We start from the raw sequence: 20,808 nt of genomic DNA on the forward strand, positions 1-20,808 counted from the left end.
CACGGCAGAATTCAATGTGCACCTCAACTCTCCTGTTTCCACCAGAACTGTCAGTCGGGGCAATAAATTATTGTGGTCTAAAACCAGGCGTTTCAGTTTCATTGTCCATTGTGAAGATATATAGGTCGTTAACCTGACTCAAGAGTGATTAAAAAGTGATTAAAAGTGATTAGAATTAGATTTCTTATCATTCCAAATTTCATAAATAAGTTTTAAGCTCCTTTTATAAATATATATTTTTTTTACTTGATGTTTTTATTATTTTGAGCCAAATCCTAAAACTGACTATGGGTGTTATTTTATAGCAATCCATTCAGCAATGTTTTTTTTTTCTCATCATGAAATTTAACGTTTATATTTCTAAAACAAATCTTACTGTAGTCTTGTATTGAATTGTTACTGTTCTTTAATGTGACACACCTCCATTATATTGCAATTATACGTTTTATTTTTAATTATTTTTTAATTATATTATATTTTAATGACAAATAATGTTTTAAACTGTTTGAAAATATGAAAGAAATATGAAGAATTCTTTAAAAGAAGTCAAAAGTTTGGCTACTCTTTAAGTTCAGTGTTTTTTCATTATTTTAAAATGTTTTGCATGGTACATTTAAATTAATGGGTAACACCCAATAATAACTTCCATTAATATATCAATAACTAATGATTAATAACTATTATTTTTCAAAATTTAAGGGAACAAAAATAGTTGCCAACATATTTGTAAATACTTATAAACATATGGGCAACATGAATTGCAATTTATATACATTTGTCAGGTTTAAAAAGTGTTATAACTAGTGATTTACTAATGTTCAAACTATGATTTGCCAATAATTTGTTAAAATGGCAAAAAAAAATATCTGTGCTGATAACAAATTGTCATGTGTAAACATTTTATTGATATTCAAATTTTGATGAACTAATAATTTGTTCACGATTACGTATCATTAGTTAAAGGTATATTAATGGAAGTTATTTTTCAAAGTGTTACCAATTAATGTCATCCAAACTAAGAACGGAATAATTTTAGTTAACAGCTGTGCTGAACTCATCAAGAGTTAATTATTTAAAAAAAAATTGCTTGCATCTTAATGTGTTTGAGAGCATCAGTTGTAAAGTTGTGAAGAGGTAGAGTTAAAGGTATACAGTGACTATCCCATAATATTTGAGTAATGTTCTAATTCATATTATGTCAAGAACTACTCAAATATGTAAAGAAAAAAAAATAACAACTTTGAAAACACTGCAGTTGCAAAGACCATCAAAAATGTAGAAATTAAACAATGAAACTGGCTCTCATCAGGACCGCCCCAGGAAAGGAAGAGCAAGAGTTTCCTCTGTTGCACAGGAAACCAGAAAACATAAGAGTTTCTAAATGCTTCTTCACAGTTACTACAGAATTCCTACTGGTACTGTTTATATGTCTACGTCAGATGAATACTACATAAATTAATGTTTTGTTTTTTTTACAACAATTTTCTAATTCCTCCGTGGTTTCCTCACATAAGCTCTATCCTTGTTTAATGTTTTGCTTATTGTAGATTTGTCAACAGAAATATTACCATGTGTCAGAGATTTCTGTAAGTCTTTAGCTGACACTCGAGGATTCTTCCTCACCTCATTGATCATTCTGCACTGTGCTCTTGCAGTCATCTTTACAGGACTTTACCATGCCTAGGGAGAGTAGTAGTAACAGTGCTGAACTTTCTCCATTTGTAGATTCTCCGTCTGTCTTACCACATGAACACGTGAACATCAAGGCTTTTAGAGATACTTTTGTAACCCTTCCCAGCTTCATGCGAGTAACCAATTCTTGAACGTAAGTCTTCTGAGAGCTTGATCTTTTTTGCGAGGCATGATTGACATCAAGCAATGCTTCTTAGGAACAGCAAACTCAAAACTGGTTTGTGTTTTTTTATAGTGCAGGGCAGCTTTAACCAACACATCCCATCTTTAACCTCATCACATCCTGCATTTGTCTATTGTTGTGACTTACTGACCAATCTATGCAGAAATCCAAGTAATCCCAAAGGGTTCATATACTTTTTCTTGCAACTGTATCAATATGTATTGGTATTTTTATTTTTTTACTGTCAGTTAATCAGCTACCCAAGTGTGTATTTTTACAACTTTCTAGAGACCCATTGTGGGGACATTTCGGCTGGTCCTCACTACGTCATTTACTTTTTTTTCGACAAAAATGCAGGTTTTATTACCAAGAAGTCTTCTTTTTTGCTTTATTGGGTTAATGTTAGGGTGTTACAGAAGATTTAAACCAGTGATTCTCAAACTTTTTTAGATTTAGATCATTTAGAACCAAACCCTCAACATCTCACCTTCTGCAGATAATGTATGGGGTCTTGTTTGCTTTTTCAGAATCTAAATTTTATTGATTATTGTTTCTGTTCAATGAATTATGCCTAACAAGATATCTCAGAACGCAGGAGACACATGGCATGAGTGTTCGTGGCATCCCCTTGAACCTTAGGTCAATTATTCAGCTAATAATGCTAATGCAGTAACTGTCGGGGATTGTTGAGTTCCTCAGGGCTCTATGTTAGGACCTATATTAACCTAAATATGTTCATATTAATAGTATGGAATGGAAAGAGCTCAGAAAGTGGGGGATATAAACTCGTTTATATTTTAGTATTTATGAATTTCTGATTTTCTGGAGAAGAACCTCGCTTCCCTGGAGGCCTGTATACACCTAGTTTGAGCTTGCGGATGTTTGTGTAGTGTGTGTAGTGTGTATCTGTGTGTGCATGTTTCTATAGCCTGTACGTGTTAAGCTAGAGTGTGAATGCGCTTTCCGCTAAACTCGTATCATTACACACCTCACTTACAGTCGCCTAGCGACCCATCCATCAATCAAGTCCCGACGCCGCCACTGCGCCAACCTTCAGAGCGCCAGCAGAGTGTGAGCTCAAGCCGCGGTGGTTTCACACCAATCGCTGTTTTCTGAAACCGTCAGCACGTAAATAACTGCTTTCAGCCAGTTATAAAGAGTCTGATATACAATCTGTCCTTACACGGCCATATACGACCATTTGGACGCAGTGCGTCTATATTTTGGACGCAGCGCGTTCACTCAGTGGACGCAGTGTTTTCTGATAAATTTGGACGTAGTTTAGTGGGACAGGGCCTTAACCTCAGATAGAGTAGAGTTTTAATTTCACCACCAGGCTCTAAAGTGGAGTTAACATCTAGCTAACATTAGCTAGAGTAGTTAAATACTTATCTAGAGTAGATAACCTTATCTAGAGTTGTTACATCTGGCCAACATCATCTAGAGTAGAATTAACATCTAGCCAACATAATCTAGAGTAGGGTTAACATTTATGGAACCTCAATTAGAGTAGAGTGTACATCTAGCTAACATCAGCTAGTATTAAACCAACAAAACCAAAACAGTGGTGTCCTTTATAAAAAAAAACACATTTTGACTAGAACTATAGACTATGAAGTGATAAAATGAGTATAATTCAAGGTTTTTGAAGATCTGAAGAGGCAGTAAAGTGTGAGTTGTGGTTTGTGGTGGATCGTCTGGAGTGTGTTGTGTGTTCTGCCGGAGGGTTCTGTGGTGAGCAGTGGTGAGCAGTGTTAATATAAGAGGGGGAAATGGCTCCTGCATTGACTGGTGTGTCTGTATTAAACTAGGCCACTTATTCCCATTCCCCCTCTCCACATTCACAACCTACTAAACCAGTCAAGCATGGAGACCCAGTAAAACTCTCGTCTCCACTCGTCTCGGCTCTCTGCGTGCAGGGCTTAGGTTCTCCTCAGTCCTTCTTCTCATGAAGAATCACAAACGTACACTATTTTCCTTTTACCATAAATATAGGTTTTAGGACGATATAGTTTTTAGGACACTTGCACGATATATCGTTTAAGCATCGTCATCACGATGTGCGCATGCGCCATAGTCACAGCGCAGGACATGTGACTTAAACACGTCATGTTGCAACGTTTTTGATTCTTGACACAAGTAGAAATAGACACACAGCGCTGTCTCTGTGTCTGTGTGAGTGACAGGCTGCTGCTGCCTGAGAAGCACAAGGGGGAGGTGGTATGTAAGTAAACACGAGGTAACCAGAGGCATGGCCTCCATCCACATGGTTGGGCACAAGCTTGTAAGCGTGGGCACGTGTGGAAAGCTGTGCACCTCAGTCCAGCACAGTTTTGCAGCACAGATATTTCCAGTTACAACTGAATTCACGCTTTTAATCCCAGAAAAACACTCTTTTTTATATACCTTTTAAAAAGCCATTTGAATGTCTGATTAAAGGGCAAATTACTGTTATTTTGATGTTTTCCTCAGGTTTTGAGTTGAGCTCGGCGCTGACTCAGCTCTTGATTGGACCAGACGCGAGGCACAAGCGTGGGTGGGGGCGGGGCTGGTGACGTCACGGGCCGTGCATTGTTCAATATCGCGATATACAGGGGTTGGACACCTGGTTTTAGACCACAATAATTTATTGTCCCGACGGACAGTTCTGGTGGAAACAGGAGAGTTGAGGTGCACATTGAATTCTGTTGTGGTGTTATGTTTTTTGGATACAATCCGGGTTAGGACCCGACAGCTTCCTCTTACAGCATCCACAGTTAATCCTGTTGGATGTGGTTGGTACTTCTTGGTGGTATGCTGACATTACCCTGGATACTGTGGCTCTTGATGCATCACAAAGACTTGCTGTCTTGGTCACAGATGCACCAGCAAGACGTGCACCGACAATTTGTCCTCTTTTGAACTCTGGTGTGTCACCCATAATGTTGTGTGCATTGCAATATTTTGAGTAAAACTGTGCTCTTACCCTGCTAATTGAACCTTCACACTCTTACTCGCTCTTACTGGTGCAATGTGCAATTAATGAAGATTGGCCACCAGGCTGCTCCAATTTAGCCATGAAACCCCCCACACTAAAATGACAGGTGTTTTAGTTTCATTGTCAAGAACATTTGCAATGTAACTTTTTTTCAATATGGTGCAGGCCTAGTTTTGATGAGAAATTTCAGGGGACCTCAGTGAACTTCAGCATGGTACCATGATAGGATGCAACAATGTGCAATGTGCAATAAATTCAGTTGCGAATTTTCCTCACTACTAAATATTCCACAGTCAACTGTCAACTGCTATTATGACAAAGTGAAAGTGACTGGTAACGAAAACACAAGACTTGTTTGCATTGTGCCAAGAGTAAAGTTTGGTAGAGGGGGGATTATGGTATGGGGATTGTTTTTCCATAAAGACATGGATGAGTGGTCAAAAATTCTCATAAACACACTCTTAAACCTTGTGGAAAGCCTTCCCAGAAGAGCTGAATCTGTTACATCTGTTTGTGTTCATGAAATAAAGAAAGAACGTCTAATTGCCTTCTTCACGACTGCTGATTGTTGGGACAAGGTTTCACCAGGAGTCACATGGCCTTTTCTATTAACATAATGATGATTGTAAGTGAGCCTGAAATTGTGCGGGATGATATGGCAAACATTTGTCTCACAATATTTTGAAAGATGTTTATTGAAAGATTTTTGAGTCAAAGAAGACAAGAAAATATGATCTGTTTGGTTATAAGAACTCCGACAGTTAAAATAGTTCCGTTGCTGCTCTGTTTGTAGCTGTGCTGTTTGGCTTGTAAGTGCTGCATTGTTGCTAAGTTAGCTGTATCTGGCGGAGTGATACATGAAGATCTTCGGTTACAGTGCATTACCGGCTGATAACGGCACTCATAGAACGCCTCTTAGCCAATCAGATTGCAGGTTAACTAAGGGAACTAACTGTGGTATAATATACAGTAATTACGATATCAATATGAACAGCATAGATGCAAATAGAATGTAGATATTTCACAATATTCTGAGGAAAGTTTACTTAGTAAAGTCCAAATAACCAAATACTCCATATAAAATGTCATTTTTTTTTACTGTTTTATATACATTATAAACATTTTTGTTAATATGATTTGGCTGGAGCACCATAAAGGATTATGAAGCCTAATCCATAGCGGATTAGCCAGAGTGAAGTGGAATTTGATCACAGATGGAAGGCAGTATGCTGGTTAGATTAGTAAGAAGGTTTCTTTGGTTTGATATTATATGTCGATAATACATATCTAATGGCTCAATTCTAGCTAGCAGAAGGCTTGGACAATGCTAACTATTCTTCCGAGCTGAGTTTTTGATTTTTGATAACAGATCAATGGTACTGGTTAGATATGTGTATGATTCTATATTTTACTCAGGTCTTTAGCTATGAAGGTCAGAACATCAGCTTGTATTTAACCAGATTTAAAAATTATGTCAACATAAATAATATATGTGACCGTAAAGTCACAGTTGAGTTGCCAGGAGAACAGTACTTGTCTGACTGCATTGTGCTAATTAAAAAAAAAGTTTGGCAGAGGGGGGATTAGAGTGTGGTCCTAGTGCTGGTTGGTCATGAAAGGTCCTTGAACTGGTGGTATTGTACAGCTTGTGTTTAGAAACAGTTGAAATTAGCCTTTTTTTTCACATTGAAGGAAACTACAGTTGCTTGCAAAGGTTTTCATACCCCTTAAACCTTGGGTTTGGTGGTCGCCAGGAGAACTGTACTTGTCTGACTTGTCTGCACTGTGCCAAGTATAAAGTTTAATAGAGGGGGGATTATGGTATGGGGTTGTTTTTAAGAAGTTAAACTCGCCCCTTAACGTCCAGTTAAAGTAACTCTTTATTACAGAGATTTTTGTACAATTTCAACAGTTTGGGGACGGCCTCTTCCTATTCCAACATGACATAGATCTATAAAGACATGGATGAGTGGTCAAACTTTCCCATAAACACACTCCTAACCTTGTGAAGGCTTTCCAGAAGAGCTGAAGCTGTCTTTTTGATTACTGCCTTTGTCATGACTGCTGTTTTTTGGAAAAAGGTCCTTCCGGGAGTTTCATGGTCTTTATTAACATAAAAATGATTGTGAATGATACATGGTTTTCAAAAACATTAATTAAATATAAATCTGAAAATTATTCAGCCCCCCTATATCAATACTTTGTGGAGCCACCATTTGCATTTGCAGTTGCAATTGCAGCTGCAAGTCTTTTGGGGTATGCCAATTGTTGCCCATTTTTCTTTACAAAATAACTCAAGTTCATCCAGGTTGGATAGAAGTTCAACTAGGGAGGCTCAAAGCTTGGGATATGTTTTTATAACCTAACGGTGCTTTAAAAGTCTCCATATAAAAACTTTATTTAAATAAAATAATATAACACTTGGAAATAACCTTATTAAACATGTTAAACATAGCTTTGTCAAGTCTTTTCGAGTCTTAACACCGTGTTTGATTCCAAATTCACTGAAGTCAGTGAAGGTAAAGTCAGTGTCAAGTCGCAAGTCTTGTCTTTTTAGATTTGGTCTAGTCAAGGCGCGAGTCAAAAAATGTGTTACTTGATTAGGACTCGAGTCCACACATCTGGTAAATGGTGCCTCCGTAACTTTTTGATCCTAAAGTGCTAAAGAAACCAAACTCTGTCTTAAACCCTTGCAGTTGCATTCTTTGATTTTGGCTTCTTTCATACTTTCAAATGTTCTTTTCAAACAAGGAACAAGGGAAGGGAACCGTTCCCAACTTCTTCCCAGAGGAGTTCCAGTTCGTTCTTCATTCTTCACAAGTTCTTACGTAGCGAAATGCACCCCGTAGTAAATCTTTTCTTCTCTTCTCTAAAACATCCTGAGAGCGAAGTTTAGGGTCTCTGCCGTTATTGACCCGACTCCATTAATGTCACTGTAGGCACTAGGATAGCAGCCCCTTGCTAATTGTATCGATTGTGATCATAAAAGCCCTGTGAGCGAGCGAACGTCTCCCTGCGGACCACGCCGGAATTATAGCATAGCCGGGCGCTGAGTGAACACATCCCGTCGCTTTCTTTTCCTTTTTTTTTTGTACGTCATCGCGCTCTTTGCCAAGACGAGGGGGGTGATTGAACGTTCCCCTGAGAGCGGCAGCCGTGCCCAGAAGCTGGCAATAATAAGACAGTGCCGGTAAATTAACGAACCCTTACTGAGCACATATGGATTGAACACGTGAAACATGTGAAAACACCCCTGCGGTTGCTAGGAGACTTTTCCTTTTCTTTCTTTCTTTCTTTCTTTCTTTCTTTTTCCACGCAAACTCAATCACAGCGTTCTGCAAATTCCGTGCCACCAACAGCGGTGGCTCAAATCTCTCCGGACAGCCGGTAACGGGTGTGTTTTCGACGGAAACGACCGCGTACAAATACAAAAGCTGATCGCCGGGGTGTTAAACAGAGTCGGCGTGACGCCTTTCACACTGGCCGGACTCCCGCTGGTGGCTTCGACTTGCTAATTGCTTTATTCAGATCTCCAAGGCTGCATTCTGTTGCCATTTACTGACCTTCTGCCGTCAAGGGCGCCATACACACACACACTTACACACACACATGACACACACACACTCACCAATCATCTGGCATGTACCTCATCAGCTGAAAACAAGAAGCGAGCGAATGTGGTGAAGTAGCAGGAGGTGGGAGGCGATTGTGGTTCATGCTACAACCACAAAACCAGATCGCAGGTCCCCATAATGTACTGCAACCCAACCTTACATGGTAGAATATTCATTATCACCATCATCATCTCAATTTTATTATATATTCTCTACCCTCTCACTCTCTGAGCCTAAACACTGTTACACACCAGAGCACTCCACACAAATACTGCACTAAACTACTGCCATCTACAGGCCCAAACACTGCATTACAATAGTAGAAAAGAAAGTAAAACAGTAGGTTGTGCCAAAGCTGTTTTTGCATTTTTGGTACCCATTTTTATCTTCTATCTTTTTACCCTCTAATCTCTTAACTTGCAACACAACAATTTTGGACAAAGCCAAAATGAGGAATATTTGAGGGTCCCCAAAGGACAGTGTGAGAATCAGTGACCTAAAGGTCCCCAAATGGCAAAATTTGCCCCCATTTTAATGTTCTATATTTTTACCCTCTAATCTCTTACTTTGAAACACAACATCAGCAAACATGAGGACAGTGCAAGGGTCCCCCAAAAGCCAGTGTAAGAATCAGTGACCTTAAGGTCCCCAAATGGAAAATGGATCCCCATGGATCCCCATCTTCTATCTTTTTACCCTCTAATCTCTTAACTTGCAACACAACACTTTGGGACAAAGTAAAAATGAGGACCATGTGGAGGTCCCCAAAAGACCAGTATGAGAACCAGTGATCTAAAGGTCCCCAAACAGCAAAATGGGTCCCCATATTTATCTTCTATCTTTTTACCCTCTAGCATCTTAACTTGCAATAAAAACATTTTGGGACAAAGCAAAAATGAGGACCAAACGAGGGTCCCCAAAAGCCAGTGTGAGAATCAGTGACATAAAAGTCCTCAAATGGAAAATGGGTCCCCGTTTTTATCTTCTATTTCTTTAACCTCTAACTTGCAACACAACACTTGATGAGGACCATGTGAAATAATGAGGACCTCAAAGGCCAGTTTAAGTATCAGTGACCTAAAGCTCCTCAAATAGAAAATGGGTCCCCATTTTTTTGTTTACTGGTTTGATTGTTTTGTTTCTTTTTATGATTTTTTTTTTCTAATTTTTATTATTTGTAAATGTTATATTGAAGACTATAGTATATGGGCTACAGTAATACAAATCCCTTTATCTCTGCAGTAAAATAAGTTATTTTCATTTTGAAAGTTTGAAGAGCTTTGTAGACTCCTAAAAACACTTGGAGAAGCTGTATTGTACTCTTAATACACTTAATAAACATCCACAAATTCTGCATGATTGAAAATAGACATAAAAACTAGAAAACCGTAATGAAATGAAAGGTTTGGAGGACAATGAAATTATTTATTTGTAATTAGGATAATATTGCTTTTAAAAATGGAAGAGTTTGGAAAAGAGCAATTTTTTGCTGATTTACTTCAATATTTTAGATTACAATTACAATTTAGAGTTTCAGTAATGTTTCTTAACAAACATGAAATCTTTTTATGTCATGCTTGAATACAAATTCTCAAGATTTAGGGGTTTGATATCATGCAGAAAATTGACAAAAAATCCTGGCCTGTTAATGAGTTAAGTAAGCTAGAAAAGAAAGTAAAGCAGCAGGTTTTGCCAAAGCTGTTTTTTAAGGGACAACCATTTGGTCCCAATTTTTATCTTGTAACTTTTTACCCTCTAATCTCTTAACTTGCAACACAACACTTTGGGACAAAGTAAAAATTAGGACCGTTTGAGGGTCCTCAAAAGCCAGTGTAAGAATCAGTGACCTAAAGGTCCTCAAATAGAAAATGGGTCCCCATTTTTTGGGTCCTGACTTTTTAACTGTTTTGAGTTTTTTTTTTTCTTTTCATGATTTTTTACATTGTAAATTGTATATTAAAGACTATATTAAAGCTATACAGGAACACATTTGAAATTATTTAGTAAACAAAAAAAGAGTATCTCCATGAGGGAGAGTCACCTGGAATAGTTTTCTCACCATCTTAAAAGAAGGAGTTCCTGGAGGTGCTGCTTTTCCTTCATGCTGTGAAGCTCCAGCTCATCCCAATTAAATCTTCTCAAATCACCATCTCAGTTCATCAGGTTTAGATCAGGGGATTAATGTAGAGGAATAACACTTCTTTTACTGTTTACTACATAATTCCATACGTGTGCCTTAATTTTTTTCATGTTTTTAATATTAATCTACAATATGGAAAATCTAATTAATAAAGAAATTAAGAAAAATACTGAATAAGAAAGTGTTTGACTGTTACCGTATGTTATACATGTTTTTCTCATGTTTTCTTGAGAAAACCTGCTGCTTTTTTACCACTGCAAAACAGAAGTAGCTTAAATATATATATATATATTTTATTTTTTTCAAATGTACAGTATGTCCTGAAATCTCAGTTTACATCTTAGTCCATAATAGCTTTATTATATTGAGTTATTATAGAATTACTGTGACAGAAAATGACAAACTAAACAGACTATACTCATGTGTTGAATTTTACATATTTTGTTTACCAAATCTTTACAGAATTTGAGTAACAGAAAGAAAAAAGAGAAAGAAAAAGCTAATATCTATATATATATATATATATATATATGCATATTTCTTACTGAATTATGCAGATTTTTTTCTGAATTTAAGTAATAGGATAGGAAAACAGAAAAACAATGTCATGGTTTGCACAGAATTGCAGACACGTGCAGATACTGATAAAAATATATGTTTATTATAAAATAAACAGATGTAAACGTAGTCGATACAGACACAATGGGTAATCACCAGTAAACAGAGCAATGAAGGCAAAACCATACCATAAACGAGAGACAGTCCAGAGTTCATACACGAGAGATCCAATGTCAGAGGTAATCCAAGAGGCAGTAGTGAAAACACAGTCCAGGTAATACACAAACAATCCAGTATCAGAGGCAAAGGCAATAATCAGCGTCGAGAAAACAAAAGCAAGGTCATACACAAGATAAACTGAGACAAGAGATATAGAACGCTTTGTAAAGAGGAGAACCTACAATACGCGGCGTGGGTGTTTGTGTGGCGTGCACCTTTATAGTGCCAGTAATCAGTATTCGGGACTTCCTGGAGGAAGCAGGTGAGGTGTCACGTGATCAGGTGAGTGCGTGATGTCAGCAGGTGGTGCATTCTGGGTAGTGTAGTTGTTGACCTGAGAACCTCCGTTAGAGCTTGGTGTGGAAGGGACAGAGGAGCTAACAGCACCAGATGTGACAAACAAAAGGAAAACCATACAGTATGTCCTGAAATTTTTGGTTTATATCTTAGTCCATAATAACTCAATATAAAATAGAACTATGATAGAATTACTGTGACAAAAAATACTATACTTATGTGATGAATTTTTAATGATTTTTACCCAATCTTTACTGAATTTGAGTAACAGAGAGGAAAAGGGAAAAAAATCAGACAAAATATACATATTCTTTACTGAATTATGCAGTTTTTTTTCAGAATTTTAGTAACAGTAAAAGAAAACAGTAAAATGAAAGGTAAACAGTACAGTATGTCCTGAAATCTAAGTTCATATTTTAGCCCATAATAACTCAATATAATAGAAATATTCTAGAATTACTGTGACAAAAAATGACAAACTAGATAAACTATACTTGTTTTGTTGAATTTTTAATGATTTTTACCAAATGTTTACTGAATTTGAGTAACAGAAAGAAAAAAGAAAAAGGGAAATAAAAACAGTCAAAATATACATATTTTTAAATGAATTACGCAGTTTTTTCTTTCAGAAACAGAAAAACGAAAGGAAAACCATACAGTATGTTCTAAAATCTTAGTTTATATATATCAGTACTTATTCTCCTGGAAGTCTAATTTGAAGACCTACCAATCAACTCTGTTTTTGAAATGATTAAAAATTCATTTAGATTTGCTGAGACTGTTGCAGATTCATATTAATGCCATTTATTTTTAAAAAAATTGGCCTCTTTTTCATTAAGTAATACTGATTTTATTTAAATCTAAAATATGAAATATTAAAAACTGCTGCTTTTTTTTACAGAGGAAGAAAAAAATATGTGTTAATAGCATGTCGTTTATATAAATAATCACAATATATATCATATCTATATTATCGAGATTTTCCAAAATATTTTTACTACTTTTTACTTGCATGTCTCTGTTACAAATTTTTGGTTTATAGAACCAAATATGTTTTTTCTGAATAATTTGTAGCGCCTTTATTTTTTTTAATTTATGTTTATTTATGTAGAGATACAGAACAACAGTCACGACTCCGACTGAATCTGAGTGGGGAAAAAAAAGCCACAGCTTACTACAGTTGGGTCAGTTCAGACCCAGAATAGAAATGCTGTACAAACATTTGTCACGCTATATTTTACTATATATATATGGCTCTTTGCCAGCTGCAGTCTAGACATCACATATAAATCCTTCTGGGAGTTTACTAATGTGGTACTGGTGTCCTGCAGGTATTTACTGGGTCAGCGTCAGCTACTAGGGGTGTGACGGGACACTAATATCACGAGACGAGACGAGAAACGATACTGGGTTCACGAGACCGAGACGAGATTTAAAAATACAATTTTAAAGAAAACGTCAAAAATGAAAAATGGTTTTATGAAAAAGTTTTATTTGACAAAATCATATAACGCAAACTTAACAGACTGGTTTCTCTCACACATTGATTTTATAAGAAATAGAAAAAAGAAAAAATCATAAAAAATAAAAATAAAACTTTTCTAGGTTTTATATAGTGCAAACAATAAGTGCAAACCACAACCAGTCATATTAAGACTATGGTTTTTTTTCTCCTAAATTTCTTGTAATTTAGTATGCAGAACCATAACCAGTCATATTAAGACTATGTTTTTTTTCTCCTAAATTTCTTGTAATTTAACTATGCAGAACCATAACCAGTCATATTAAGACTATGCTTGAAGTGCAAACAGAGACAGAATTTTTTTTAAAATACAGTACAGTATATTTGTATCTATATATATATATATATATATATGTATTCATATGTAGTATTTATATATGTTTTGTGTCTTGTTGGTCACTCTGTTACCGTTTATCGTTTCCACTGGAGCCAAAATGCAGCCAGATTTTCAACTAAAAAAAAGCCCCAAATAAATTTCCTCTCAGGAGAAACAGCCAATCAGCTTGCTGGTTTTGCGGAGCGCGGTGGGCTAGTAATGACAGAACGTATCTCCTCCCCCCCTTCCCCCTTCCCCCAGGGGGCGCTGATACAACGTTTGCATACCCCACAAACAGAACGTAGCTGCACTCCTGCTGTGTTGCCAGATCCCGCTTAAAAAAAGTCCACGCTAAACTATTTTTTTCCCCCGCGAGATCTCGTCACACCCCTATCAGCTACATTTGCGAATGTTTCTTTTTAAATTACCAGAAGGTACATCAGTAAAAATGCATTTGTGGGTGGAGCTTCTGTAATTGATATAAACTACTGTGACTCCGCCCTTTTTTATTTTTTAAAAATGCATTGACATTTCAATATTTTTTTTTTATTATAGAGAAATAATATAAAAATAAAAGAAAAACTAGACTAACTATACTTTACTTTTTTTAGGAAAGGAAAAACAGTTTTGGAATGTGGACTTTAGTAGAATATAATAACTCAATATAATAGAAATATTTATTAATGAATTACTGACAAAAAATGACAAACTAGACAAACTATACTTTTTTGTTGATTTTGATTTTTTTTAATGATCTTTATTGAATGCTTACTGAATTTAAATAACAAAAAAAAGAGATAAAAAAATACATATTTGTACTAAATTATTACTATTGTTTTCCAGATTTTTTTCTAAATTAAACAATCTGTTTTTTTTTTATAGAATTTGAGTAACAGAAAAGCAAAAGAAAATTACCAATAGATACCCCAGTATAGGTATGCTTGTTTAGATGGGGTTATTGTAAGTAATAACTACAAGTAATCTGCAATTTTTGGTATTTTATTATTATTTTTTTAAATATATTGGCTTAAGAAAAAATAGACTATACTTTTTTGAAAAATGTACTAATTTTTACTGAATGTTTATAGAATTTAAGTGACAGAAAAGAAAAAATAAATAAAGGACAGGAGAAACTAGAAAAAACTAATAACTGTTTTCTGAATTAAACTGAAGTTTCACTAAACTTAAGAAACAAGAAGGGAAAAAAATATTTATTTTTCAAATGTATTAACATTTTAAATGAATTGTTACTGAATTACACTGAATGTTTACTGAATTAGAGTAAGAGAAAAGAGGAAAGGGAAGGAAACACTACATTTTACTACATTGCATTGAAAAATGAACAAGAAAAGCAAAAAAAAAAGGTTGTTAATTTCTTTGTTCAAAGACCATTTTGATAAAATCGATAAAATAATTACTGTGACAAAAAAAAAGGAAAAACTCGACAAACTATCATTTTTGCTGAATGTTTACTGAATTGGAGGAAGAGAAAAGGAGAAAGGAAAGCAAAAAGTAGACAAATTATACATATTTTACTTTATTAAATTGAATTTTTACCACATTTAAGGAACAAAAAGAAAATGAAATGCAAAAAAATAAAGTTTGTTCGTTCTTTTTTTTGTTCAAATATACAAAACAACTTTTAAGAACATTTTAATAATTCGATAAAAGTATTACTGTGACAGAAAAGGAAAAACTCGACAAACTATCATTTTAGCTGAATTTTACTTTGATTTTATTTAAAAAAAAAGGAAAAAATAAGGAAAAACTGGACAAATTATACATATTTTCTTTTGAGTCTTTTTACTGACTGTTACTGACTTTTTACTGAATTTAAATAAAAGAAAAGGAAAATGGAAAAAGAAATAAATAGACAAAGTATACATATTTTTTTACTGACTATTTACTGAATTTTAGTAAAAGAAAAGAAAAAAGGAAAGGAAAAACTAATCAAACTATATAAATATATATATATATTTTTAAGAACTTCTACTTAATTTTGCAAACACTTTTACTGTTTACTATGTAATTCCATATATTTTAATTGTAATATATATATAATTCTTAATAAATAAAATAAAAAAAGAAAAAAGAAAATAATTAAATAAAAAGGTGTGTCCAAATATTTTGACTTTTACTGATGCTGCACATCACCAGTCTCTGTAAACCTGGTTAATGTGATTAATTTACATATAAAAACACAAATGCATTAAATACATATAAATATAAGAGAGCAATGTCTCTGCTGCTGTCTATATCTGGTTGTTTATTGGACGTCTAATTAAACAGTCTGTCTGTCTGTCTGTCTGTCTGCTGCTCCACAGATCAGTATCTTCATGACTCATCTCTCTAACTATGGAAATGATCGTCTGGGTCTGTACACCTTCGTAAACCTGGCTAACTTCCTCAAATGCTGGACCAACCTGAGACTCCACACGCTTCCTCCTCTGCAGCTCGCGCACTACTACTTCACACTCTTCCCCGAGCAGAGGAACCCCCTCTGGCAGGTCAGTGTGTGTGTGTGTGAGACGGTCTGTGTTTTTGATGTCTGTTTTTTTTTTTTTTTTTGATGAAAAACGAATAAAGGTAACTTGCTCCTACAGCCTACAACACTTAGACCAAACAGCTGTATGTTATATACTGTAAAAGAAGAACACATAAAGGACGGTTGAGGTGGTTCCAGAAGCCAATAGGTAGATGGCTCCTGTTTTTTTTTTTTGACCATATTTTACTGAAATCAATCATTGGAGTCAGTATAACTCAACTGAATGTAACCAGCATTCTACTAAAATATGATAAATTCTACTAAATTCTACTAAAGATCTTATACAAATGAACTGAATGTGTATGTCAGCAATTAATGTTTGATCTAATAGTGTTTGGTGATCCCACATTTCTGCAGTAATATCCTTTACAGACTTTTTACAGAATTTTGAGTAAAATAAAAGTAAAAGGGGGAAATTAAAGAATAGATAAACTATACATATTTCCTATACTGTCTTTTTACTGATTTTTACTCATTTTTTATTGATTTTGTGTAAAATAAAAGGAAAAAGGGAGTTAACCAATGGATAAACTATACATATTTCCTATACAGACTTTTTTCTTGATTTTTACTGAATTTGGGTAAAAAAAGGAAAGGTAAAAGACAAACTATATTTTTAACATATTTGTTTACCTAATGTATGTTTGTCACTCTTAAATGTTTCAGATCATCAAGCAATTTAAATATTTGTCAAAGACAACACAAGTAATTACAAAATGCTATTTTTTAAATGATGTTTTTTTATTATTAATGGAGAAAAAAAAATCCAAACCCACATGACCCTGTTTAAAAAATGTGTTTGCCCCCCAGTTAAACCATAACTTAACTGTGATTTATCACACCTGATAAATCTGTTTTTTTCAGCCACACCCAGACCTGATTACTGACACACCTTTTCTCAATCAAGAAATCACTTAAAAAGGACCTGCCTGAGAAAGTGATATAGACAAAAAGATACTCAAAATCTAGACATCGTGCCGAGATCCAGATAAATTCAGCAAAAAAATGAGAAAGAAAGTAACTGAGATCTATTAGTCTGGAAAGGGTTATAAAGCCATTTCTAAAGTTTTGGGACTCCAAAGAACCACAATAAGAGCCATTGTCCCCAAGTGGTCAAAACATGGAACAGTGGTGAACCTTCCCAGGAGTGGCCGGCCACCCAAAATTACCCCAAGAGCGCAGCGACGACTCATCCAAGAGGTCACAAAAGACCTACAGCAACATCCAAAGAACTTTCAAGATAAAAAAAAACAACACTGCTGAGGTAAAACAACATTAAAACATCTTGATGATCCCCAAGACTTTTGGGAAAATACTCTGTGGACTGACGAGACAAAAGTTGAACTTTTTGGAAGGTGTGTCTCGTTACTTCTTGCATAAAAGTAACACTTTATTTTAGAAAAAGAACATACCTACAGTAAAACATGGTGGTGGTAGTGTGACGGTCTGGGGCTGATTTCTGCTTCAGGATCTGGAAGACTTGCTGTGATAAAGCTGAAATGAACTTGGGTTCTGCAGCAGGACAATGACCCAAAACACACCAGCAGGTCCACTTTTGAACCTTTGACATTGAAGTGGCCTAGTCAAAGTCCTGTCCTGAATAATTAAAAATGAGGTTTTGGCTGGAAAATCCTCCAATGTGGTGGAATTACAACAATTCTGTAAAGAAATGTGGAACTAAATTCCTCCACAGTGCTGTGAAAGACTCATTACAAGTTACCACAAACGCTTGATTGCAGTTGTAGCTGCTGAGGGTAGAACAACCAGTCATTAAGTTTAGGGGGCAATCACTTTTTCACACAGGGCAATGCAGGTTTGGATTTTTTTGTACCTATGCATAATAAAATCAGAGAAATTGATCATTTTAAAGTATTGATTGATGATAGATAATGGCTTGTCTGTGTTGCTGCAGAACCCATGTGATGACAAGAGACACAAAGACATCTGGTCTAAAGAGAAGACATGCGACAGACTCCCCAAGTTTATGGTTGTTGGACCCCAGAAAACAGGTAATTACAGTATATCATTTGACTGAAATAATGTTGTTATTATTATTAATAAAAAAACCAGTCAGGCGGATCTTATAATAGCATGTTATTAGTGGCAGCGGGTGAAAGAAGGCATGTACCAACAACATGATGGATCTGGAAGACCCAGAGAGGGAGAACAGATGCAATTGCAGGCATTTAGTGAGCAGTGACGGCCTCCATTAGTTATAATTCTGTTAGTGCCAGCACCATTGGCAGACGGCTGTGTGTGAAGTTGTAGAGGTTCCTTATGGAGTCCTGTCTTACAAATATACTAAAACTATGTGTGTGCTCATTCTCTACTGTCTTTAGTAACATGATATTTGTCAAATTTGGTGCTGCAAAGATTCAAGGCAAGTGTGTGTGTGTGTGTGTGTGTGCACGCAGTCAGTTGTTCCCCTTGATCCCCCATCACATCTCACCTTGTATAGCTGGCACTGATGAAAGTACAACCAGAGGCATTAGACTCACTGAAGAAGAACAATACAGACACTCGCCCCAGAGAGAGAGAGAGAGAGAGAGAGAGAGAGAGAGAGAGAGAGAGAGAGAGAGAAGGAAAGTGAGAAAGTTGGAGAGAAATAGAGCAAGAGAGGCACAGAATGTATGAGCAGAAGAGAGAAAAAGGGAGAAACAGCAATATAGAAGGAAAGAGAATTTGTGAGAGACACAAAGAAAGATAGAGAGGGGGAGAGTAAAGAAAAATGGATGAAAGAAAGAAAAAGAAAGAAAGAGCAAGATCAAAGGAAAGAGAGTGCGAAAGAAAGATTGAGAGAGAAAGAAAAAGAAGCAAGCAGGAGGAATAAAGTGTATCAGCAGAAGAGCAATAGAAGGAGGGAGAGAAAGAAAGAGAGACATAAAAGAGAGATAGAGAGGAAGAGAGAGCAAGAGAAATAAATAAAGAAAGAAAGAAAGAAAGAAAGAGCTAGATTGAAGGAAAGAGAGTAGGAAAGGAAGATGGAGAGAGAAAGAAAAAGAGAAAGTGGGAGAGAGAAAGAGAGAGAATGAGAGAAAGAGGGGGAGAGAGAGACAGAGAGAGTCCAAAAGGGGAAAGACAGAGAGGGGAGAGAGAGAAAGACTAGGGATAGAAAGATAGAAGGCAAAAGAGTGTGAGAGAGACACGCAAAAAGACAGAGAAAGAGAGAGCAAGTGGGAGAGAGAGAAAGAAAGAAAGAGAGCATGCAGGAGGGAGCGAGAAAGAAAGACAGCACTGGTGAGAGAGAGTGAGAGAAACAGGTAGAGAGAGAGAGAGAGAGAGAGAGAGAGAGACAAAGAAAGAGCAAATAGAAGGAAATAGAATGTCAGACAGAGAGACACAAAAGAGAGAGGAAGAGAGAAAAAGAGGGAAGAAAGAAATACCAGGGATAGAGGGATAGAAGGAAAGCGGGTTTGTGAAAGAAAGACACAAAAAGAGAGGGAGAGAGAGAAAGAGAGAGTGAGCACAAGAGAGAGAGAGAGAAAGAACGAGCAAGGTAGAAGTAAAGAAAGAGTGTGAGAGAGAGAGTGAGAGAGAAAGAGAGAGAAAGTGAAAAAGATGTAGAGTGTGTCCAAAGAGAGAGAGTGTGTGTGTGTGTGTGTGTGTGTGTGTGTGCTGTCTACCTAAAGCAGTGTGATTGGTGTCAGCTCTTGCTGCTCTTGTTAGACACTTTCTTTTTTTTTTCTGCACCAACACAAACTCACGTAACACACACACACACACACACATTCACACCCTCTCTGTCACATACACATGTATACTGACTTTCACAAGAACACACACACACACACATACCGCACAGACTGGTGGAGGCAGGAAGCGATCTTTCACCAGTATTTCAGTTTGAATCTGTCTGAAACTGAAAGTAAAATGTAAACATGTAGAAAGAGACAAACAGCTCATCTAAATATGCAGCCACATGTTTGAATCCTCTCATATGAAGAATTCCAACTAAAGACACCCCTAAGAGAAACTGGATTCGATACAGTTTGATGACCTGAGCAGTACATAAAAGTGGAAGAGCCCTAACCATCTCTCTCCAGGTCAGACCTGTTAGTGCCAGCACCATTGGCAGACGGCTGCACAACACAAGGCTACATACCAAAGAACATTACTATGACTGTCCTTAACACAATATCAGTGTCAGTAAACTTCAATGGTGTTGTCCCAGACTGTCATGGAGGGACTCTGAATGGCAGTGGATCATCTTCAGTTAAGAGTGATGAAAGACAAATGACTACCTCCTCTTGGTGGAGATGACCAACTAATTTGTTTGTAAGATCAATGGTTCTGTTGTCACCCGTGACATGTACAGAAGTCCTAGTGTCATGGCCTTTGGTCTTTAAAACAGGCACTTTACTAGCCCACTACTGTGTTAATGAGGTCCTGCAACCAGTGCCTCTACCTTTTCTAAGCACATACTCTAGTGTGCAGTTCCAACAGGACAACGCTCATCCACATACTCGCCAAAACGTCCATCTTGCTTCTCTTAGTCCAATGAGGTACCCCCTCACAAAGTCTATCAACTGGGCAAAATGTCAATTGCATCCTAAAGGCATGTCTAAAAGTTATTGATCTCACACCAGGAGGTACACTACCTTTAAAAAAAAAAAGTAGCCTCTGTGTTACAACCTGGTCCAGGGTCAAGTTGCAACAGAAAAACAACTGCAAACCAAATTAACTAAACCTGTAACAAAGGAACCAAATGCAGAAATACTCCCTGTTACCAAAACAGGAAAAAAAGTAGCAAAACATTAAAGACAAG

The 20,808-nt window shown here is 36.2% G+C and overlaps 1 protein-coding gene across 2 annotated transcripts in view; it reads left to right on the plus strand.

The window, feature by feature from the left end:
- The window catches only part of ndst3 (N-deacetylase/N-sulfotransferase (heparan glucosaminyl) 3), a 186,640-nt gene that overhangs the window by 136,930 nt on the left and 28,902 nt on the right, over positions 1-20,808 (plus strand). For both annotated transcript variants that reach the window (XM_022681787.2, XM_049472364.1), the window contains exons 7-8: positions 15,823-16,005; positions 17,956-18,052. In XM_022681787.2, the coding sequence (XP_022537508.2) occupies positions 15,823-16,005; positions 17,956-18,052 (280 nt within the window). The remainder of the gene's footprint in view (positions 1-15,822; positions 16,006-17,955; positions 18,053-20,808) is intronic.

This window comes from Astyanax mexicanus, chromosome 25 (genome assembly GCF_023375975.1).
Source record: "Astyanax mexicanus isolate ESR-SI-001 chromosome 25, AstMex3_surface, whole genome shotgun sequence".
NCBI classification, from domain to species: domain Eukaryota; kingdom Metazoa; phylum Chordata; class Actinopteri; order Characiformes; family Acestrorhamphidae; genus Astyanax; species Astyanax mexicanus.